Source organism: Erpetoichthys calabaricus, chromosome 10 (assembly GCF_900747795.2).
Source record: "Erpetoichthys calabaricus chromosome 10, fErpCal1.3, whole genome shotgun sequence".
In the NCBI taxonomy this organism is placed as follows: Eukaryota; Metazoa; Chordata; class Cladistia; order Polypteriformes; family Polypteridae; genus Erpetoichthys; species Erpetoichthys calabaricus.
In genome coordinates this window covers 169538037-169562409 of record NC_041403.2, presented here as the reverse complement: position 1 = coordinate 169562409, position 24373 = coordinate 169538037, and the positions used below count along the sequence as shown (strand labels likewise).

Sequence of the window (24373 nt, the reverse complement as noted above, 5' to 3'; positions counted from 1 at the left end):
TTAAGTGACAGCAAGGGGATGGGGACAACGGCAGAGGACAGGGCGGGGCTACGTGTTTGAGTGACAGCCGACTATGCAGTTGAAGACACTGAAGTGGCAGTGCGCTGGCTGGGCGGGGCCATATGCTGGAGTGACAGCTGAATGAGCAAAGAGATGACGAGCAGCGACCCTGGTGGTCTAGCGGTTAGGATTTGGCGCTCTCACCGCCACGGCCCGGGTTCGATTCCCAGTCAGGGAAAAGTGGGGTTTCCCCTCCTTGAACCGCCACCTTATTGTGGTCGAGCGGTTTGCATGTCCCAATGATCCTAGGAGCTCTGTTGTCTGGGGCTTTATGGCCCTGGCAGGACCACCCAAGGCAAACTGGTCCTAGGTGAGGAATGACCTTCTATGATGAAAACAAAATTTGGACGGTGTTTTCTTTCGCCCGGACATGGGTCACCAGGGCCCCCCTCTGGAGCCAGGCCTGGAGGTGGGGCTCGATGGCAAGCGCCTGGTGGCCGGGCCTGCACCCATGGGGCTCGGCCGGGCACAGCCCAAAAAGGCAACGTGGGTCCCCCTTCCCATGGGCTCACCACCTACGGGAGGGGCCAAGGAGGTCGGGTGCAGTGTGAGTTGGGTGGTGGCCGAAGGCGGGGACCTTGGCGGTCCGATCCTCGGCTACAGAAGCTGGCTCTTGGGACGTGGAATGTCACCTCTCTGAAGGGGAAGGAGCCTGAGCTAGTGCGCGAAGTTGAGAGGTTCCGGCTAGATATAGTCGGACTCACCTCGACACACAGCTTGGACTCTGGAACCAATCTCCTTGAGAGGGGCTGGACTCTGTACCACTCTGGAGTTGCCCCCGGTGAGAGGCGCCGAGCGGGTGTGGGTATACTTATTGGAGCCTGTACATTGGGGTTTACCCCGGTGGACGAGAGGGTAGCCTCCCTCCGCCTTCGGGTGGGGTGACGGGTCCTAACTGTTGTTTGTGCGTATGCGCTGAACAGCAGTTCGGAGTACCCACCCTTTTTGGAGTCCCTGGAGGGGGTGCTAGAGGGCATACCTTCTGCGGACTCCCTCGTTCTGCTGGGAGACTTCAATGCTCACGTGGGCAATGACAGTGAGACCTGGAAGGGCGTGATTGGGAGGAATGGCCCCCCCGATCTGAACCCGAGCGGTGTTTTGTTATTGGACTTCTGTGCCCGTCGCTGATTGTCCATAACGAACACCATGTTCAAGCATAGGGGTGTTCATATGTGCACTTGGCACCAGGACACCCTAGGCCTCAGTTCGATGATCCGACTTTGTGGTCGTGTTGTCGGACCTGTGGCCACATGTCTTGGACACTCGGGTGAAGAGAGGGGCGGAGCGGTCAACTGATCACCACCCGGTGGTGAGTGGGCTTCGATGGTGGGGGAGGATGCCGGTCAGGCCTGGTAGGCCCAAACGTGTTGTGAGGGTCTGCTGGGAACGTCTGGCAGAGCCCCCTGTCAGAAGTAGCTTCAACTCCCACCTCCGGCAGAACTTCAACCACATCCCGAGGGAGGTGGGGGACACTGAGTCCGAATGGGCCATGTTCCGTGCCTCTATTGTTGAGGCGGCTGACCGGAGCTGTGGCCGTAAGGTGGTTGGTGCCTGTACGATCGGTGCCAGAGCTTGGTCCGCATTGCCGGCAGTAAGTCGAACCCGTTTCCAGTGAGAGTTGGACTCCGCCAGGGCTGCCCTTTGTCACCGATTCTGTTCATAACTTTTATGGACAGAATTTCTAGGCGCAGCCAGGGTGTTGAGGGGGTCCGGTTTGGTGGAGTCAGGATTGGGTCACTGCTTTTTGCAGATGATGATGTCCTGTTTGCTTCATCAGGCCGTGATCTTCAGCTCTCTCTGGATCGATTCGCAGCCGAGTGTGAAGCGGCTGGGATGAGAATCAGCACCTCCAAATCCGAGACCATGGTCCTCAGCCGGAAAAGGGTGGAGTGCCCTCTCAGGGTTGGTAGTGAGATCCTGCCCCAAGTGGAGGAGTTCAAGTATCTCGGGGTCTTGTTCACGAGTGAGGGAAGAATGGAGCGTGAGATCGACAGGCGGATCGGTGCGGCCTTCCACAGTGATGCAGGCTCTGCGTTGGTCTGTCGTGGTGAAAAAGGAGCTGAGCCGCAAGGCAAAGCTCTCAATTTACCAGTCGATCTACGCTCCTACCCTCACCTATGGTCATGAGCTATGGGTAGTGACCGAAAGAACGAGATCGCGAATACAAGCGGCTGAAATGAGTTTCCTCCGCAGGGTGTCTGGGCTCTCCCTTAAAGATAGGGTGAGAAGCTCAGAGTAGAGCCGCTGCTCCTCCGCATCGAGAGCAGTCAGATGAGGTGGCTCGGGCATCTGATCAGGATGCCTCCTGGACGCCTCCCTGGTGAGGTGTTCTGGGCACGTCTAACCGGGAGGAGGCCCCGGGGAAGACCCAGGACCACGCTGGAGGGACTATGTCTCTCGACTGGCCTGGGAACGCCTTGGGATTCTCCTGGAAGAGCTAGAAGAAGTGGCCGGGGAGAGGGAAGTCTGGGCATCTCTGCTCAAGCTGCTGCCCCCGCGACCCGACCTCGGATAAGCGGAAGAGAATGGATGGATGGAGAACAGTGGCAGGCAGGTAGGCGTGGCTATAATATCACGGGTGGGGCTACACGTCTGAGTGACAGCTAAAGGAACAGTTTTAAGACGTTTAAGTGGGAGGCAGTGGGGTGGGGCTCTAAGCTTGAGTGACAGCAGCAGTGTGCTGGGTGGAATTTACACTTGAGTGACAGCTTAATGAGCAAAGAGATGATTAACTGTGGCAGACAGGTAGGCGTGGCTACTTCATGAGTGGCAAGAGAGGGGCGCGCTACATGTTTCAGTGACAGCTGACTGAGCGGTGAAATTGTGACTTTTGTGCTCATCAAGATGCCAGTCACTGGCGCTACGATTAGCACACAAGACCACCTCAGACAGGCAGTCAGACACCAAAGGCACTATATGATAGATACATACACGTGAAAGGCACTACATTAAAAGCAGGGTCGCACATACATTAGACCACTAATGTGAAGTGTACAGAGTGACATCGTTACAATCACATGCTAATTGTCATGTCACACGTGGCCGCGGTCACTGCCTTACCTTAGTCTTGCGTCTTCTTCAGTTCAGTTTCATTCAAATAGAATTCCTGGCAACATGAACTGGATTACATGAAAATAACAATGAGGTAAAAACAAACCATTAAAATATCCCACCTTGTGTGAAGGCACTGCACCACCACACAGTGGAATAATGCTGAGTTAAAAACTGCACTCGGGTACGATCAGGCGTGTCACCCACACACACACACACTGAGGACATCGTGACACATCTAACATGAAAGCTTCAGTCTGCTTGGTCCATTTTAACGGGACATGTCAGAGTGTGTAGCTGGCACAGGTGGCAGCCTCACAGCTGGTATGCAGGTGGCAATCCCCAGTGTGCCCACAGTTGCCTCTGCTGCCATCCCTGCAATCAGATCAGCACGTTTGGAAAAAGGATGACTGTTGTTTGAAATACAATAGGAACACAGATCAATCTATTACATTAATAACCTCAATATATCGTCACGTGTGAGCCCCTTAAAGCAGCATTTCTCAACCTTTCTGCTCTTTGACCCACTGACCCCCCCATTAATTATAAACAATAGCACCCTGCGACCCCCAAAAGTGGGTCAGCGGCTTAGGGGACACCGTCAAGGTAAGCGATTCCACCCCGGGTAGAGAGGGGGCGCCACTGCAGTTCTGGAGGTCCCACTGTATCTGTGAGAGACGCAACTCCTGACCTGGGCACAGAACCTCGGGCAGGGTAAGTATGGCAGATGGGGGCACCACTGACCCTAGCTTAGTGGCACGAGATAGCAGCCTGAATGTCCAGTCAGAGGGGAGTGAGGGGGGCTGCTGAGTACTGGAGTGGCATTCCAGAATGGCTGAGGAAGGAGATGGCAGGACACAAAGACACCAACAGTCCTATAAAGGCCAGCAGAGGGCGCTAATGCCAACACCTGTACACCTTAATAATACAAGAGGGGGAGGAGCCATCACAACATGCGCACACAGTGACAGTGACAGCGAAATGACAAACAGCACCACTCTCACTTTTTTATTCCAATTAATGCCAAGGCTGCTGAGATCCCAACTTTGCCCTCTGTGAGTGCTTGAAGCCCATTTTCTGACCCCTCCCCCCTGTACCAGGTCCTCCAGTGCCCACCACCCTCACGTTTATTCCAATTTATCCGTCGTCCGCCTTTCCACCCACCCAATAAAAGCCAGGAGAAAGCATGGCGGCCATGAACCAGACCTTCGCGATTACGACTGCTCACCTAATAATGCGATGCAATAAGTTTTGTTGTCACCCACTACACACCACGGTGGGCACCTTGCTATTCAGAATGGCACCGACATGGCTGACAGGGGTTTACTGAGCTTTTTTTCTTGTCTTTTTCTTATATTAGATCAGAAAGTGCTGGCTGCCCATCTCTCGGCCACACACAGACCATTAAACCCTCACACACGCCGAGATGAGGTAAAACTGGCAAAGGTGGGCATCAAACCCAATCTGAAAGGTGCCATAGCTGACCGCCCTCTGCATTTCTCCTCACTTTCTAGCTTGTAAAAGTCACAGATGGCAGAGGCCCTCAAAGCCCCTCAGCTAAAAGGAAACACACACACGACACTTAAAGCGACACAAAGGTAAGCCAGCGATCAAACCCCCCGTAAATGTTACTTACTTACCTCTGGTGGTCTGCAATGAGCTCCAAATTTCAAGGGGAAAACAACAGGATTGAATGGCGGGGGGCACAGCGCTGAACGACAGCACGAAAGTGAAAAGCATCCAAACAAATGTCACGTGTTCATTCAGAGTGCAGATGACAACGACTCTGGTATGGTGGGCTTCACTGGGATGGAGACAGAACTGAAAGTGAAGCACATTGGAACTTTTGAACTGAAGACCCGCCTCCCCTTCTCACTCATTGGTCAGAAACCCTGCCTATCCAAAAAAAAACCTCAAGGGCGCTTCTCTTTCGTGCAGTCATGACGGGTATCGCTGGGCATTGGACACGTAGGCGACTTGAGATTGCTTAACGGCTGTCTTAACATTGTATGGTGGGGGGGGTTCAGTGTCAAGCCCCCACTTAGGCCCATTTTAACAAAAACTTGATTTGCATTCTTCATGAAAGCAGGAGATTAAAATTTCAGCACACGAGAGTGGAAGACGTCGAGTTTATGAATGAGCGGGGAGACGAGTCTGGCCGCCAGTTCAAAAGCTCACGTTCGCTTCGTGCTCGCCGCTGTTTACACCACACTGAAGCCCACCTTCTCACAAACCTCGCCGCTCTGATTAAAAACACTCGAGGACCGTCGAATAAAGAGCGGCCACTTCGGGGTTCAAATGACAGCGGGCACAGCACACCTGCTCTCGCGCCCAATGTGACTTGTCTGGTACTGACTTTCTTAAAAAAATCCAAACCGTATTGCGGTTTATAAGTAGGTGTGTGCGATAACCAGGGTGGTCAAGGAGGTGAAATCTTCAATCCACAGCCCACTTCCTCTTCACCCTTGGAGTAGTCGGACACTAGCTGGCTGAACATGCAAATTACTTTCAATTCATAAGATGTCACCCACCCACAATACGACTAATAAACTTCACTTTAACTTCGAATGCCGCCTGGCTGGGCCTGACTGACGTGTGCTACCTGTGACTCGCGGGTGTCTGGCGCCCGTCCACACGTCGCCTTCCACTGGCACTTAGCGTGTTAAGGACATGAACCTCAACAGGGGCTTCTTACCTGCCCAGAGACGTGTGTGTGTGTGACGCCGCCCGTCTCTGCTATCTCAGCTCGGCCTTTCTTCCCTTTTGTAATCGTGAGGCTGTGATGCCAAAACCACGAGAGCAGGCGCAGCGGAGAAACAAACAAGAGCAGCACAAAGTAAAGAAAGAGACAAGGACGCCGGCCGGCCCGAGGGCGCAGTAGAATAAAAGTCAGAATTTATTCTGTTGATCTGTACATTAAAGAGTACCAGGATTGTAGGCTGCAGCGAACACACCAAAAAATGATGCAAAGAGGCAAAATTAGTCGCACCCCGCAGAGTGCAACGCACATTTGCCGGAACAGTTTCCACATGAATAATCCAATTGGTCGCCACTTGACGTAACTGACACAAGTTGAAACTGGCTCAGGTCAGCGGTTCCATCCTGAAGACTTAAGGCCGAGAGACGCGTGCTGCCGCCGTGCTACACACAAGGGTCCGCCGCTCCGTCTCTGGACCAGAAGAGAAAAGGGGCTGGCTGGTGCAGGGCCGACTCGATTGGGTTTGCTTTGATTTCTAATTCCTTTTCATTTGTCATCAGTGGATCAAGTCGGGGAAAGAAAAAAGAAAAAATTATACAAAACTAGAAATGACGGGATACGGATTTTTTTGGAATTTCCACGATGACACCTGAAAGACATGAATGGGCACATTACTTCCAAGAAAAAGAGAAGGTCCGCTCTGCCACGGTCTCTGGAATGTATGACACCAAACTAACCAAGCAGGATGGCGGCGGGGAGAGCGGAACGCACAGCGGGCGACGTTTGCACCAACACACCCCGAAGACACGGGCTGACACGCGAACCCAATTAGTGACGGCCACAAGGGAAGTGTAAAGCCCCCTTTGACTTTAGCATGTGCCTGCCTTCACACGCGTGCCCACACTGTATTCGACACTCGAACAAAGCGCGCAGCTTTATGGCGGCTCCTAAGCACGTTTCAAGGAAACAAAACGGCCAAACGTCTAGTCGTCCTACTGGACCAAATGCAACACGGCGACTTTACAACGATGTCAACGCAGGGCAGACGAGACCAAAAGAACGTTGGCAGGCAGCGCGTCTCCTAAACGGAAGCGGCCAGCCTCAAATGTGTACAAGATACGCCACAATAGTAAAGCGACGATTCAGGAATGTCATCAATCAAGGAGAACACGTGGAGCGGGGGCATCAAACCGAGAGCGGCGGGGGGCTGCAGGAACTTTCCTCCATCATTTGAACACACGCACGTTAAGATTCACAACATCTCAAATTGTTAGAACTGCTGAGGAACACGGGCTGTGAATCTTACAATGCAGGTCTCACAATCGTGAAGTGCAGCTAACTCAAGGGTCTCGGAGGACCACTGGCCAGTTCAACTCTACTCTCCATCTGCCGCACCACACACTTCTTAAATGTTTTACTCAGACAGATGGCGTACGACGGGCACAGAGTTAGGTGGTCAGCTGTTGGCTCATTTCACACCTCATTGTTGAAGGTCCCTTCAATTTAACTTAAAAGACGAGGGTCCTATTAGCAGCAATAATGGCTCATTACATACGGGCGTGGCTGGAAAGACCACCTGCAGCCACTTTGGCCTTCCAGGTTCTTAGTTTGACCCCCCCATGTCTTAGAGAATGAGAACGGGGCATTCGTCACGCTGGCTCTCGCACCCATAGAGCACCTGGGGGGGCTTAAAGCAGGTAGGAAGAGCGGAGAAATGTCGGCGATAACAACTGGGCCATCTTTATCTGCAGACTGGATGAAGAAAATCGGGGGGACCAGTGGTGTCTTACAGAAGCTCTGCCCCTTCTGCTCCGGTCGCTAAAGACCACCAAACGAAACCGGAACATTGGCATTCCATCCTGAGTCTGCCTGAATGGTGACAGACTACCATCCTGGCAGAAGTGACGACATTCCAAACTCACGGCCATCGTATTTTGAGGGGGCTTCCTCTGTGGACCCCAATAATCCGAGTGTCGTCTTAGTAGGCAAGCCAAAGATACGAATAAACCTGAAGAATGATTAAAAAAAAAAATCACTTGGACCGAGACGAGAGCGACAGCAACAGCGAATGTTCGAGACCCCCGTCCGATCAGCTTGCACTCCTTGTGTCGTATTCCGCTGTGCTTTGTAAAGTGCAAAAGTGTTCACCGTGAGAGCTAAAATATTCAACAAAACGGAGAGACCAAAAACCAGAGAGACCTAGCGTGCCATCGGGTTTGCAATCTTAGCTCTGCTCTCAAGATGACCGCAGGTTTACTTATTTATTACAGCGGGTCTGAGAAACAAATACGGCAAAAGGTTCGAAGCCCACAGTCGCCTGACTGAATCGCTGGGTGTCACATTCACAGTTTGTAAGCAACGGGAAATCGCTCAGATGCTCTTATAATCTCGAAAATTAAAATCAACACAAACGGCTTTGCCTAAAAAGCGAGTCAACGGTCAGCGTCTCTACTCTCGGGTTTTCTGCTACAGTTCAGCCATTTTGTTTTTGGGCTGCCCGCCGCTTTCCCTTTGCCTCGTTTGTCATAAATGTCTCTTTTGCTCCCTTATATTAAGAGAAGTGAAAGCACGCTTGTAAAGTCCCTGAATTAAGAGCTTATAACATATAAAACATTTGCTTTTATTCCTAAAACTATTTACTCGTTACAAAAAAAACAACAGAATGTAAAATAAATAAAAGAGGAACGTCTCTGTGTGCAACCCCAGGGCGTTCGGGTCAATGAGACAAACCCTGAGAAAGATTTCCATTCGTAGCCGTGCCAGCGTTTCAACCTCAGGTGTGGCGAACTGAATTTGGACAAGCGCAGGAAAAAAATCGCACACTTTATAAAAGTCGTCGTCTTCTACGTGTAAACGTACTAACTAACTAGGACAGGGGCGAGGAAAGAATGGAACACAAACGACGACTACGCGCAGGCGGGCTGGATACCAATAAAGCGGACGCCGTGCGTGTCGGAACACATCGACATTTCGGTGGTCTTTTGTAATTTATAAGCCAGTGACAGAGTAAAAAAACTCTAATAAGCAGCCTAGCGAAGAAGAATTTCTAATGGTACCGATTGAAGGTGACAGAGGAACACTGGACTAACTATTAAAAAACAAACAGACAGACAAATATAAATTATATACAGGAAGTGAAAAACCCTGAAAACCTCAAGACTAATGGAGCTGAAGGAGAGCAGAGAGGGGCTGGAGGCAAACCAGCAGGATAGTCACAGTTCCAAAAAGAGAAATAAAAATAAACGTGGTCACAGTTGAGAACTCCTAATGCAGCATTCGTTACCAGCTGTAGTCAGCCAAACAAGCCTCGGTTTGATATACGAAATAAAAACACAAAAATAAAGAAAACGCTGTGATGGCAAGTCCTGCTAGAAGTTGTCGCCGTTTCTCAGTTTGCTCCCTACAGCAAGCCTGTGATGAGGAGAGCGGACGGCATGTTCTCTCTCTCGACCGGGGGGCCGACGGTAAGGAGTCGCGTCAATTTAAAACATCAGCCCCACTGTGCGCCTTTTTGGTTTGTTGGAAAAACAAATAAAAAAATTCCACAGATTAAAATCATGACGTGTAACATTATCGACAGAATTCCTAAAAAGCGAGTGAGCTGCGATTTCCGTACAGGACTTGGCATGAAATGCGCAGAGCGCGACCGAGTGTGACGAGTCACTTCAAATGCTGGTAAGGTGGCAGGCGGGCGGGCGGGCGTTTGGCTTACTTATCACAGCAGGGGTCATCGCTACCGTGAACTGAGCGGTCAAGAAGTCAAAGTGCATGAGCAGGTGTGCTTGGGACGTTCAACTGCCTTGTTGTTTGTCACTTAAGATGCTGCAGGGAGACCACAAATTGGAGGGAAGGGGGAGAAAAAAAACAAACCAATCAAAGCATTAAAGTATTGCATGTGACCGGAGTCATTTTGGCACTCAAAAGCTTTTTTATGTACATCATTTACACCGAAAAAACCATTACCTGCACCAATTTAGGTTCAAGCTGGCAGAAGCAGTGAGCTTCCTGAACAGAGAGACGTCTAAGAGGCCGTTCGCTACGTCAGTGCCAGCCGCGCCAGCCACTCCCGCCTGTACTGTACATGGACTGTTAGCGTTACTCCGTCTCAGCGGGCGCCCGGATCTCCTCCCCGTACCTTTGTGCCTCTGCTACGTCTGGGACGCACCAGCTGCCTGCAACTCTTGGGGGTTTCTTCCTCCTCCTCCTCCTCCCCTAATCTTTAATAATTTGTGAAAATCCTAGTAAAGGGCCAGAACGGGGGAGGAAGAGGAGGGGGGGGAGGAGGGGGGACCAAATTCCATTTCCCCTTTTCCGTTTTTGAGGCTCGCCATAGAAACAGAATGAGCTATGGTGACAACTTTTAACACTACATGCCATCGTAGTTGAAGTTGTCCATCTTGACCGACTGCCTGATGAGCAGTTTCGATTCCCGCCGCTCCTCGTTCTTGATGGATTTGTTGATATCCATGATCTTTTCGCAGATGTATTTGTTTACTTTGGACAGTCTCTGCGTGATCTCGGCACTGTCTGCGGTTTCTTGTGATATTCTGTCAAACAGACATTCTGAAAAGAAGAACACAAGAGAGGGTTAGGGTTTAACAGAGAGGCGCAGTCAAAGCCACACAAAGTCTGGGCACCCCTGCCTCGCGCAACGCGGGGAGAGCCGATAATCGACAGCGGGCCGCCGCACGGCGGCCCATCAAAAGTCAATTACACAGGCTGCCGCGAATTCAATGCAAATTCGTGAAAGGCGCACAAGCCTGTCTCTGGACCCTCGGATTGTCAGGCCTGACGTGTTTGTTTGTCATTTAACCCGTGGAGATGGAGACGTCTTTCCTTTTATTTTTTAATGTAATTACTTATCTGACAGGAAAGACAAAGAATTTTAACACTTTTGACAGGCCTATGACAAGCTGTATGAGGGATCTGCTGAAAGACAATTTGTATCCGACACCCCAGGGAGCATTAAGAAGATGCCATAAAGCAGAAGCAAATAAAAAATAAGAAAACTCCTTCAACAAATGTAGCAGGTTACTAAGATACTCGATATATGAATACACATGTAGTTCAGATCAAAACAGCAAACGCTGACTTCACCTACGAGTCATCTTTAAAAGAACCATAAAGTGACGGGACGGGACAGATGAATTACAGGAGCACAAACTCGCCCGTTCTTAACCTTAGCGGCCGTCACACGCCATTCCCGCACACCTCAAGCTGTAACTTTAGGCCTAATATTTGATAAATGTTTCAGGACAATAGAAGGCATACTAGTGCTTTGTGTATGAATCTTTAAAAGGCATCTGTGTCACAAATACAAGGAGCCAGTAAGCGGTCAAAAGTATAAACGCGCAGAAAGCAAAGCCCCCCTTCTGTGAGCTCCAGACAGCACGTTTGATCTGTCACAGCCATTTCTTGCAGATTCCTTCAGAGGGGGAGAGGACATGGATGAGCCCCTGATGAGCACCTGTTTCTGAACCACCAATTAATGGAAAATGTGTTCAGAGACTTTTAAGGTAAATCAAGGACAGGTGTTTTGAAGTCAGGTACTTCTACCTGCTAATCATGGCATGGCATTGTCACTGGACTCGTAACATGTGACAATCATGGGCCACCCTGTCAATCTAACTCTGCCCAGCCAACTCAAAAACCTAGCCCCACCCAACTGACTGCCACTCAACCATATAGCCCCACCCACCCGAGTGCCTCTCACACATATAGCCCCACCCACCGAGTGCCTCTTACATATAGCCCCACCCACCGAGTGCCTCTTACATATAGCCCCACCCACCCGAGTGCCTCTCACACATATAGCCCCACCCACCCGAGTGCCTCTCACACATATAGCCCCACCCACCTGAGTGCCACTCAAGCAAATAGCCCCACCCATGTCTCTGCTTTGCTACAGCCCTTCTCGTCTTCCTCCCCTCCATAATTTAACCGCCCATTTATGTTGTTCATAGTTATGAAAAATGTGCTCTGAGATTTTTAAGGTGACAGAGACAGAACTTCCTGCCATTACATATGCAGCGTGATTTTAGTTATTGGTTATTCAAGAGAATGAACTTGACATGAGACAGCCAGAGAGAAGGAACGCTTCATGTCATGGTACTGCATGTGTCAGTTCTAGTGATGGTGACAATAGAAAATATTTCAATAGCTGCCCTGAACAGAGAAGTCTATGACAAACACAATGATCAGCTTATAGTGGAAGAATTCTTTCAGGTAAAGAGGAAATCCCACAAATAAGGGTGGTAAAAAAAAAAAAAAAAAAAAAAAATCCTGACCAGAAAACAAAAGACAAGAGAAGACTAAAGGCACATCATCATACTAAGGAATAAACTCCTGTTGAGTACGAGACCCTCACTTTTATGAAACTCTCCAGAAGAGAGTCGTTGGGGCAGCCCGCCACATCACACGTATTGAGCACAATGAACTTCTCTCGCTAATCAACACGCCACACGTCAGCACTCATCATGATTAGTGAGTAGAACACCCGCAACTCAAAACGCCCGTCCTGCTTACCTGAGAGACACGCTGTACCCTAATATAGAAAAGATGTGTGTGACTGGCGGGGCTCTCTCTCTCTCTGACACACACACACCACTCAAACCACTGCCAGGTGACGTGAGTATCGTGGATTATTTCTTTCCCAAGGCACCTGTCAAGGGGGGGGGGGGTCATCTGATATATTAGGCAGCATAGTGAACATTCCTTTCTGGAAGGCGATGTGTCAGAAGCAGGAGAAATGGGCAAGCGAAAGGATGTGAGCGACTCTGACAAGGGCCAGACTGTGATTGGTAGATGACTGGGGCGGGGCAGGGTCACAGACGGGACGAAGGGTAACCAATCGAGTAGGACATGGCCCACCTACCTACAAACTGTTGTAGACCACGCACACCCCTTCAATACCCCTTCAGGTATTCCCGATGGCAGTGCCCTCTTTCCGACACACTGCCTGACTTGTTCTGGACTGGCTCGAGGACCGCGACAAGCAGCTGAGACTCCCAGTGGTGCCAAAGCAGTACGACTTGGACAATACTGCACGGTATGTTGCTATCATAATGGCAAGAAAAAGGAAATTAACAAAGAGACCATTACAACCCTTCAAAGAGGTGGTCTTACTTTGCAGTTTCTCTGAAGTGTCAGCGAGTAAAGTGACCGTCAGGGCCAAAGCCACAACAAAAATCAGAGGACAAGTTTCTGAGTCACCAGCTGGTGTGAGGGGTGCCTTAGGTGGTCTGAACTGTCCCCCTGTCCTTTGACTTGGGCGACGGGATTGGTGAAGTTAGAGGAAGGCAGTGTGAAACACTCCACACCAACCCAAAGATGGGCAGACATTCACTTGCAGACCGCCTGGCACATCGCACCGCTTCACTCTCATCACGTAACCCGGCCTGGCAAAGCCATGGTGTTCTTGCTGAGCAGCTGAAATGGCCGCCCGAGGGGAGACGAGCTGCAGCAGCACCACAGTCTGTGTGCTATTCTGATGTGCAGCTACATTTCATCGGGGGGCTCATTGGATTTTGCACAGTTTAACTCGCTGCCCCCCTTTGCGTTCTGATCATTAACCGTAAACCACGGAATAATGAAAGGGCAGCAGCCCTCGTATTGTTAGTTACTGAGTGGCCATGTTTGGGCAAAAGATGGAGTGTGTGTGTGTGTGTGGGGGGGGGGGGGGGGGGGGGGCTACAGAGACAGAACAGGACAGAATAAAGAATGACAACTGGTGACGGGCATCAGCAGAACTGCTCTGAGGGGTGTGGAGTGGACTATGGTTGGTTGCCTGCCTGGCTGGCCCACCGGCTCTCAGTAACCAGTAAATGAAAAAACAAACATGGGAATACAGCCGAAGAGGATTAAAAAGTAAAGAAATAAATATAATCACCGCAATCACACATCTTAAACAACTTTCTTAATTTGGGGGATAGGACACAGAAAGGTACAATTAAATTAACGAGCGGTTCATACGGTCAGGACATAACTTGACAACAAAGTGGAGTGTGTGACGTCAGGCCGGCCGGCTGGCTGTGCTCTCCAGGCCAAATGATTTTATTCAAGCCATTAAACAATCGGGATGATTCGACTGTTAATTATTAAATTATACTCTTCAGCTGGAAGCAAAATAACCTTGAAAGGTCAACGCCATCCAGGAAGAGTTGGCAGCCAATAACGTGATGTCAAAGCCAAAGAGCAGGGGGGCACTGGAGGAGCGTCGCTGGGTGTTTTTATTTCAGGGATGTGTCAGTTTATTTGATATGTTACTCAATTACTAATAAAATGTTATCTTTACATTACCTTTAAAAACACATGTAAAGAAAAGAGGCTCGACGCACAGACAGACACTTACCGGCGTACAATCAGACCACCCAAAGAAACCTCAGAAATGCTGCGCCTTCACAGAGGCCTCAGACCCTTTGTCACATTTTGTTCTGTTGTGGCCTTGTGCTAAAATCACTTCAACACCCCAGGATGACAAAGTTTTAGAAATTGTTACAAACGGATCTCTCTGTCATAAAAGAAGATCTTGAGACGAGACGAGACTTTGATGTTTTCAAGTCCCGCCCTCCTCTCAGACCACTCCCTCTCACAGTCCTCTCACCTCTCATTGGTGTGAATGCTTTTGTCAGACACACCTCCTGCACTCTCAGCTCTTACACATTTTTACGTTTTCCTTAAGTTCCTCATTAAAGAAGACATACAGTACATCTGGAAAGTATTCACAGCACATCACTGTTTCCACATTTTGTTATGTTACAGCCTTATTCCAAAATGGATTAAATTCATTTTTTTCCTCAGAATTCTGCACACAACACCCCATAATGACAACATGAAAAAAAGTTTACTTGAGATTTTTGCAAATTTATTAAAAATAAAAAAACTGAGAAATCCCATGTCCATAAGTATTCACAGCCTTTGCTCAATACTTTCTCGATGCCCCTTTGGCAGCAATTCCAGCTTCAAGTCTTTTTGAATATGATGCCACAAGCTTGGCACACCTATCCTTGGCCAGTTTGGCCCATTCCTCTTTGCAGCACCTCTCAAGCTCCATCAGGTTGGATGGGAAGCGTCGGTGCACAGCCATTTTAAGATCTCTCCAGAGATGTTCAAGTCTGGGCTCTGGCTGGGCCACTCAAGGACATTAGGGTCGTTGTCCTGCTGAAAGATGAACCGTCGCCCCAGTCTGAGGTCAAGAGCGCTCTGGAGCAGGTTTTCATCCAGGATGTCTCTGTACATTGCTGCAGTCATCTTTCCCTTTATCCTGACTAGTCTCCCTGTTCCCCACAGCATGATGCTACCACCACCATGCTTCACTGTAGGGATGGTATTGGCCTGGTGATGAGTGGTGCCTGGTTTCCTCCAAACGTAACGCCCGCATGACATTCACACCAAAGAGTTCAATCTTTGTCTCATCAGACCAGAGAATTTTCTTTCTCATGGTCTGAGAGTCCTTCAGGTGCCTTTTGGCAAACTCCAGGCGGGCTGCCATGTGCCTTTTACTAAGGAGTGGCTTCCGTCTGGCCACTCTACCATACAGGCCTGATTGGTGGATTGCTGCAGAGATGGTTGTCCTTCTGGAAGGTTCTCCTCTCTCCACAGAGGACCTCTGGAGCTCTGACTGAGTGACCATCGGGTTCTTGGTCACCTCCCTGACTAAGGCCCTTCTTCCCAGATCGCTCAGTTTAGATGGCTGGCCAGCTCTAGGAAGAGTCCTGGTGGTTTTGAACTTCTTCCACTTACGGATGATGGAGGCCACTGTGCTCATTGGGACCTTCAAAGCAGCAGTAATGTTTCTGTAACCTTCCCCAGATTTGTGCCTCGAGACAATCCTGTCTCAGAGGTCTACAGACAATTCCTTTGACTTCATGCTTGGTTTGTGCTCCGACATGAACTGTCAACTGTGGGACCTTCTATAGACAGGTGTGTGCCTTTCCAAATCATGTCCAGTCAACTGAATTTACCACAGGTGGACTCCAATGAAGCTGCAGAAACATCTCAAGGATGATCAGGGGAAACAGGAGGCACCTGAGCTCAATTTTGAGCTTCACGGCAAAGGCTGTGAATACTTATGTACAGGTGCTTTCTCAATTTTGTTTTATTTTTAGTAAATTTGCAAAAACCTCAAGTAAACGTTTTTCACGTTGTCATTATGGGGTGTTGTGTGTAGAATTCTGCGGAATAAAATGAATTGAATCCATTTTGGAATAAGGCTGTGACATAACAAAATGTGGAAAAAGTGATGAAGCGCTGGGAATACTTTCTGGATGCCCTGTATGCCAGTAACAGTGTTACTTCTCATTACACACTCAAACGCTGCCAAATAAATTTCAATCTGTACACACAACTTCTAACGTCTTGTGAACTTTTCCTTTTTAACATTCACACTGCACTGACTTACGAGATACTGAAACGCCGCTTAGCACATGCAAGTACATTTCCCGGAGCCCCTGGGGGTTTGTGGGGCACTTTTACCACAAGTGCTCCAGTATAGCTTTTAACTGTGGACCCTTAAGAAAGTCATCCTTGTGGTCCCCACTCTTCTAGAACAATCTGGACGAGAAGAGAGCACTCAGCCCAACAAAGCCTGCCAGTCCTGTCCACTCAGGTCTTCTAAAATAACATCCGAGTCCTAACATCCTACGTGGTCGCTCACCTGACACTCCAAATCATAACCTCAGATCTTCAAATGAAGGTCTGCTTAGAATTCCAAGAGCTAAACCTAACAGAAGTGGTGAGGCGGGCGGGTGACCTTCTGCTGTTCTGGAACACGAGTTCACCGACGGCAAGTCGCCAGGCTAATAAAGTGGAGCACTTTAACAAACTGTTAAAACCCGTTACTGTGACATGGCACTCTCATTTATGTGTAACCCTGATATTCTGTAGGTGTCCATCATGGCTCCACAATCCACACTAATCCCCTACTTTCTCTGCTGTTTTCTTTCCAGTTTTCTGTGCCCCCACCACCTGACCAAAACACCATGCTGTCCCTCCATTGATGGATTGAAGGCCAGAGGCCCACATGACCATCATCATCAAGTTCTTCCACGTGAAGCCTGAAAACCACGAGGACTGATTGAGGTCACTGATGTCGGGTAGAATGCCCAGTGGGGGGGCTGGGTGGTCCCGTGACCCATGCAGATTTTGTTTTTTTCCCTTTAATTTGATTTTTCTGTCCACCCTGGCCATCGGACCTTACTTTTATTCGATGTTAATTAGTATTTCCTAATTTTATTTTTATATTTGGTCTTTTCTCTCGTTCTTCATCCTGTAAAGCTACATCTTTTGTATGACAATGTGCTCTAAAATGAATATTATTATTAGTTATTATTCCATGTCTGTGGTTCTCTATATAAAGAAAAAACTTCAAGTGTTGGTGGGAAATTTACTCTCAAGTTTCAAAACTGTGTCCCCCCACTGTGTTGTGGCTGAGCTCATTTTAGGGTCACCGTCTCGCTCCACTGGACTAACACCCTTCAGTCAGTCAGGTCTCCTCTTCATCTCTGAGGAGGCTCAGCTCTTCTCGTCTTTCCTCCTGACACATCCCCTGTAGTCCTAGAATCGGCCTCGTCGCTCTCCTCTGGACTTTCTCAAGTGCTTCCTTGTCTTTATGGAGACCACAGCTGCACCCAGGACTCCAGATGAGGCCTCACCGGTGTGTTATAAAGTTTGAGCGGACCCTCCTTGGCCTTGTACTGCACATGTCAAGGCGCTATATAACCCGAAAGTCTGCGAGCCTTCTTAATGGCTCCTGCATACTGCCTGGACGTTGATGGTGACGAGTCCTCTACGTCTCCTAACCCTTCTCAATTTTCTGACCTCCCATTTTCACTTCCTCCACGTCATACTTTACATTTACTGCCCTGAAATCTGCTCAAGTGTGAAGATTCTCGATTACCTGCCAATCCACGTAGCCTGGTACCATCCGCAGACTTGACCAGCCTGCTACTCGGAGCCGTGGCCCCAGCACTGACCCCTGCTGGACACCGCTCTTAACACTTTCCCAGTCTTGAATCACCTGACTCTTTTTAAAATGAATCAGGAGCTTTGAAACCTCACTAGTGTCTCTCATTCCAGCTAAGCTTTGAAAACGTGGAGCGGAGATTTCTGCACTCGCCAGGAGGAAGGCCAACTTTACAAGATAACATCAAACTAAACGACTGTGCCAAAAATCAGACCAAGAGTGTTAGTTACGGTGAAGTCTGGAATGTTGGATGAACGATTAAGTGCGGCACATTCATGTCAAGATGCCACTCTTACAGTCTTACCTCTGACAATTTTGAGTTTGCTAGGTGATAAAGGGGGCTTTGGTAATGCGTCTTTCTTCTTCTTGGTGGCCACCCCAGTGACACTTCTGTTCTTTAGTGTTTCTGTGCCCCAGATCATGACAGCAAGGTTTTTGGTGAATTTGGAGTCTCCTTGTGTTCGCTGAAGCTGGTGCCATTTTTCCTCGTCTACCCAGATACCGCCACCCAGATGTACCTAAAGAAGAAGAGAAATAAAAACAGGATGGCAATAGAGAAGGTGGCACACGATTAGATATATTAGAGGATTTTGGAGGCCTTCAGAAATGGAGCAGGCTGTGACAACCTGAGACCAAACTCAGAACTCAGAAGCAGTTCTAGTCTCGTGAAAAGAAACCAGAAATCGTAATCGTTAATTCATTACACACACACACACAAAGTATGGCACAGCTGAAAAGGAAAGTACGGTTACAACTGCTTAGATCCACAATCTCGGATATCCAGGAAGGAGAGACGTGGCGCTGACTTTTACACCGTCGTGTGCCACACACTCCTGGCTAACCCTAGGAGGAGTCCCAAATGGAAAATGATATCACATCACAACGCAATTTAGTTTCAATGCTGGCAAAAATGCCCCGAACTTGAAAGATTTGGGTTCTCCAATAAATGAAAAAGAAAAAAAATAAAGTAAACAAAACCTAAAGTAACTATAAAAGATTGGAGGAAATTACAAATGACATCAACTCATAACATCGAGAAGAAAATCTTTAAATGGAGGCTCCTCACTCATAAAACTGCAGTTAAGAGTAAAAATGAATTCTACAACGTCCAGTGCTTATACCCCCTCATCATGGCACTGGGTGGCATGTCACTTAATAACTGCAAGGAAGAATTTCAGAGGAGTGTGACGATAATGACACAGGGGACACTCCAATCAGGTTTTTGATGCCATGTGACACCACAGTTGATTATGCCCCCCCCCCCCCATTTTTTTTACCCTTTTGCTCTTTTTTTTTTTTAAATGAAATTCCCACATAAACGTCATCTCACAGGTAAAGGCAGAGGTGGCAGACTGGGATACCAGGGAGTGAGCTGGAAAGATCTGTCCCTGGGTCCTGTCAGGAGAAAGTGGGGGTACATCACAGATATTTATTTATTTATTTATTTATTTATGGAGCATGAACTTTAAAAGAAGCACAATTTATTAAAGGGTGATTCACGCTGTGCCACTTTAACTCTGTTTTTAATAACATTCTTGATGATAACGCCTTGCTGTCTCCTTGCTTCATGACTATTTGATGTCCCTATAAAGGTTGGAGCCCATGGCTGTGGGCAGCAGGGCACCAGAGTCTCATGACAAGTAAGAATTTCACTGCCACCCGTCGATGTGACATTAAGGACCAATCAGAGGCCCACAACCCCGAGACACTCTGGAACTGTGGCCTTCTGTAAACTTGATCAGCACTCGCCACTGAAATGTGTATATGGGACAATAAGGACTCGATAAAGCTGAAGGCAATTCATCTCGTAAAAAAAGTAAATAGCTACATAAAGCAATCATCATCATAAAAATAAATGATATATATAGTATTACCAGAAAACTCCAACAGATCAAGGTGTAGCGCGGCTACATAATAGTAGGTCTTTAATGTGTGTTTGTGCAGAGTCCCGTTTTGTTCACATCGTCCTGTTTACTATCGTGTGTGTGTGTGTGTTTTTAAATAATGTCCCCGGAAAACAAACAGGGAAGGACGATGCGGGGAGACCGCGACCCCAAGAGTGGAATTTCAACCATTACATCCACGATTATTTATCATTTAAACAAGAGGAGCGAAGAACAGAAAAGGGCAAGGAGATCAAAAAGAAAGGAGAGGTGGAGAGGAGAAAGGAGCCATTTACACGACGTTCATCTTCCAAATCATCACCTGCAACCATTGTGCAACTTTACTGTTTGTGTCTTCATTGTCTGGAACTTCATTGTGACAGCCTGGGAGAAGAAACCCCGGGGTTCAGACTTCAGTCAGCCACCGCTGAGGACTCGCACGGTGAGCAAAATCTAATTAAGGACAGAATTCATTAATTCAGGACTTTATTAATTCTGGACTCTTATATCTCATCTCCTCCTCCTGCTGTTTGTTGAGATCTCTGTCTGTGTGTATTCATCTATTGTTTAGGGGCAAAGGAGGGCTTTGTGTTTACTGTGTGCTCAGGGTAAACAGGTTATAGATTAGCATTTTTCACCGGTGTCTTTGGGTTAGGGGAAATCGTGTATACACACACACACACACACACACAGAGTGGAACCTCGGGTCATGAACGTCTCTGAACACATACAAATCGGGTTACGACAAAAAGTTCACCAAACTTTTGCATCTGTTCATGACCACACACTCGGGTGATGAACAAGACAGTTTCCCTTCCAGTTCGTATGCGCCGGTGATTTCCACACGTCTTCAGTCTCTCCCTGTACAGTACGTTGTTCTCGGCCATGCAGAGGGACTTTACCTTAAAACTGTAATCTCCTCTCCACCCAGTTTCTCTTCACTTCCTTCATGCCAGAACTCGACTCATGCAAGGTTAGTTTTTATATAAATTACGGATTTTTCAAATGTTCCTTTCTTCCTCTGTGCTTAAAACTCATTAAAAAAAAGTGTTTACAGCGAGCGGTCCGTAAGTCTGTAGCGTGAACTTGCAATGTTAGTTTTCTCTGTTCAAGGTTTTCTCAGTGTTGTTCAATGTTTTTACATTTAGTTTACTATTACACTGTGCATTCTATGGTATAAATAACTATTTTTGTGCTTAAAAATCTTTAAAAAATATATATATATTTACATACAATCCTATGGGGGGAAATTGAAGAGCTCAGTTCCAAAATCAGCTAAGTACAGAACATACATTTTGGAGATAAATAGGAAAATCTGGGTCCGTACTTAGCAGATTTTGAAACCAAACCCCTAAAACTACAGCGCTACACTGTTACAATTAGCAGGTTTTGAAGCTCAAACATATTTTCGGCACATGACCAACTGCATGAAAAGTCACAATCACGTGTTCACTAAATTTTACCAAAAGGTGTAATTAGCAGATTTTGGAACTCACATCTTCAGTTGCTTCGGGTGTTGCGACCGGAGATTTGGAACGAATTACAGTCGTGACCCAAGGTTCCACTGTATGTATGTATGTGTATGTATTATATATATATATATATATATATATATATATATATATATATATATATATATATATATATATATAATGTGGAGTATTATGTATTTATATAAATAATGTGGAGTATTTGTCTGTCCTTGTGTTTACATATATATTATATATTCGTTCACTTGATTTTCCATCATTAGTTGGCATTGCCCGTTATTTCGTCGCTTGGTGAACAAGGCCAGTTAGGAAGGAGTGCGGCACGCACCGCAGAATCCTCAGGTTAGTCGTCTTGGTCTGCGTAAAGCGGATTACACAAACCACACGGACGTGCTGCACTCTCACTCACCAGGCCTCTCATGCCGTTTTTTAATAATCCCACCACTTTACCTGCAATAACGACGAGGGACACAAACGTCTGCAGGTTTTCTGTGACGGCCCGGCACACGTTGTGCAGTGTCACCTCCTGCTGCTCACCTGAGATCGCCAGGGTGGGCTGCAGCCCCCCACGACTCTGAACTGCTCCAGTTGTCACGTTACTTATCTGTTTTCTTTATTTTTATTTTAATGCTGTACACATAACTTCCTCAAACTCTACAGCTAGAAGGGGTTTGCTAGTTGATCCTTGCAATAGAATGAGTGACAGCGGAGATGATTAATGCTTCTGTGTTTTCAAATTAGTCACAGTCAAATTAACACACTTTGGTGAAACATGACTGGGCGGGGGGTTTGGGTAAAAAAAAAAAAAAAAACCAAAAGTCTGAGCTCTTTAAAAACAAAGAAAAAAGTTAACGGACTCCCCTGTAGGATATCTGAAAGTGTAAGATGATGCCATCATGTTCTAAAGTCACACAGAGAGCACTGACGTGACCCAATGGGCCATTTCCCGAGCAGAAAACACAAATCACTTGTGTGATTTGTACCCAGGAGTGTAACCCAAAGTGACACCGGCCACTGAGCCACTCTGCCAGATGAGTCCCACCCGGGTTAACGAGCGGGCCTTTACCGTCACCAACAGAGCATTTTATTGCACCTGTTCACGTTTTATGTTCCATGTTTTAATCGTGCCAGGTCAGTTCAGCTTGAGGAGCCATGATGAATATGTTATTTAACCAAACGCTGCCACTTTAGCCGATGTTCAAATCCCACTTTAATTGCATTTCTTTTAATCCGCACTGCATTTCTATAAAACGAGACTGAAATGTAAACGAGTATCCAAATGCCATCTTCGCGGGTGTAATTTTGCACACACTGTATTGGCGCGTCTCCTTCACTTCTTACGCCGAGTGCGGGCACAGTGTGAAGGAATATTAAAGGGTAACCGGCGGTGTTTTTCAAATCCAAGTTACTTCTTCACATGGCACTCGCCACACGAAGCTGTGTCTGAAAGCTCAACATGTTCTACAAATCTTTAAGAAATGTGGCGCTTTACACCTGGAGGCTAATGGGGCATCACCAGAATAGAAAAGCCTTGGATTGGAACATCAGTTTTGGGCCAGGGCTTCTCATCCGAAGTCACATAAGAGCACCAACTCCCAAATCTGGTGGACAGAACAGCCACAAAGGGGAAGGCGGCTCCATTTTGGACTGGGATGTTCGACAAGCTGCTTGCCACAGGCGTGATTGGTCAGCAAGCCTCTGGCCACATCATGTATGAGCCAATCAACACAGGGACACGTCCAGTGAGGAGAACTACCTGAAGTGATGATGGGGTTGGGTTTGTGCATCAAGTTCTGGTTTAGAAACAGATGATGATGATGATGATAATGATGATGTCCACAGGCCACTCAGGCCATCATAGTCTTTCACAATAACTTCAAGTCAAGGTTTGAAGGTCACTTCAGTCCACCACACCATGAGTCTGTGGCTTTGTGTGTGAAGAAGAACTTTATAACACTGGTGCCAATTTAGCCCACCATGACGCTGTGTTCTTGTTGAAGACGCCACTGGCCTGACTGCCTTCCTCTGTGTGGACACCTCAGTCCCGTCGCCAAACTCCTTCAGTTCTCCTCAAAGCTCACACCCTGGCAGTCCCAGAATCAGCCCGCTGCTCTCTCTGGGCTGACACAAGTCTTAGTTGGCATTAGGGCTCAGCCTGGGTGTAAAGGTTTACTTGAGGGTGTGGCTGGCATTAGGCCCTTGTGCCCACATGGTGCCAGAGAGTGGCAAGCAGGCTGCAAGTTGATGAGCACATGCAAGCGGAAATTTCACCTAAAGACCCTATAAACTTTAAATGCAACGCAATTATAACCCAATATAATGAAGAAAAAAAAAATATAATGGGGCTTTAACATACAGAAACACGTCAAAAAAAACAAAAACAGAGTAAACCTGAACAATTAACACAAAGAAATCCTGACAGTATAAAGTACAATAAGAATAAAACTGAGAAAACTGCTCAACTGCCTCAAAGGGGAGTGAAAAACAAAAAGCCACCAGAAAATCAGTCAGCAGGCCGTCATACGAGAGCAGGTCCGCCCCGCCTGGCCAGCTGACACCCTCCGAAAGTGACGACTTGCACCCAAGCGGCCACCGCTGTCACACTGGAGCAGAGCAGGCAGCCGACGTGACCGACTGGGTAACACAGCAATGGCTGACCAGTTTAAGGGGAAAAAAACCTGCATGGTGTCAACTTTAACTTCCTCCCATGTCCCCCTTTCAGTTTGATTCTTACTGGGGTCTTTCACTGCCTTTGTATGCTAATGGAAATATGGGATAAATAGTTTTTAACACGTAATGAGTTATATTGGGGTGTTGAAAGAAGCCCACATGCACACCATTAACTAATCATAGGTGCCAAAGGGTGGCAATGTGTGGCACGCTAATTAGCTTATGCAAGTAAGAATTTCATTGGACTGTGTGCACGTGACAATAAGGACCCTGCGAATAACAGACGTCAGACACCAGAGAGCAATAAAGTTACAGACATCAGGCACTAGAGTGCGACGGAGTCAGAAGAGTGTCAGTTACAGATTTCAGACACTAGAGGGCGAGTCCAGTCGACTGCCATCAGGCTCGTTTGTCTTGCCCTGTCCAGTCACTTGCCACTCAAGCAGCTAACCCCGCCTCCTCACCAGAAGAGCGTCAGTTACAGATGTCAGACACTAGAGGGCGATGGAGCCAGGGCCTGTACCACTTTAAGGTGAGGTGGTGATTTCAGGCAGGTGCT

General features: G+C 47.7%; 2 protein-coding genes and 1 non-coding gene across 4 annotated transcripts in view; 1 reads left to right on the top strand and 2 right to left on the bottom strand.

Moving 5' to 3' along the window:
* agbl4 (AGBL carboxypeptidase 4) overlaps positions 1-24373 on the bottom strand; it is a 460603-nt gene that overhangs the window by 79575 nt on the left and 356655 nt on the right. The gene's annotated exons all lie outside the window — the stretch shown is intronic.
* bend5 (BEN domain containing 5) overlaps positions 1-24373 on the bottom strand; it is a 308697-nt gene that overhangs the window by 245362 nt on the left and 38962 nt on the right. Inside the window, exons 5-6 of one of the 2 annotated variants that reach the window (XM_051933158.1) lie at positions 18076-18289; positions 10180-10372 (exon numbers count right to left, since the gene is read on the bottom strand). In XM_051933158.1, coding sequence (XP_051789118.1) covers positions 10180-10372; positions 18076-18289 — 407 coding nt within the window. Of the gene's footprint in view, positions 1-5989; positions 10373-18075; positions 18290-24373 lie in introns of those variants that run through there. The other variant, XM_028812471.2, reaches the window with a different exon arrangement.
* trnae-cuc (transfer RNA glutamic acid (anticodon CUC)) lies at positions 167-238 on the top strand. Its single transcript has one exon. It is a non-coding gene; the product is annotated as a tRNA-Glu (tRNA).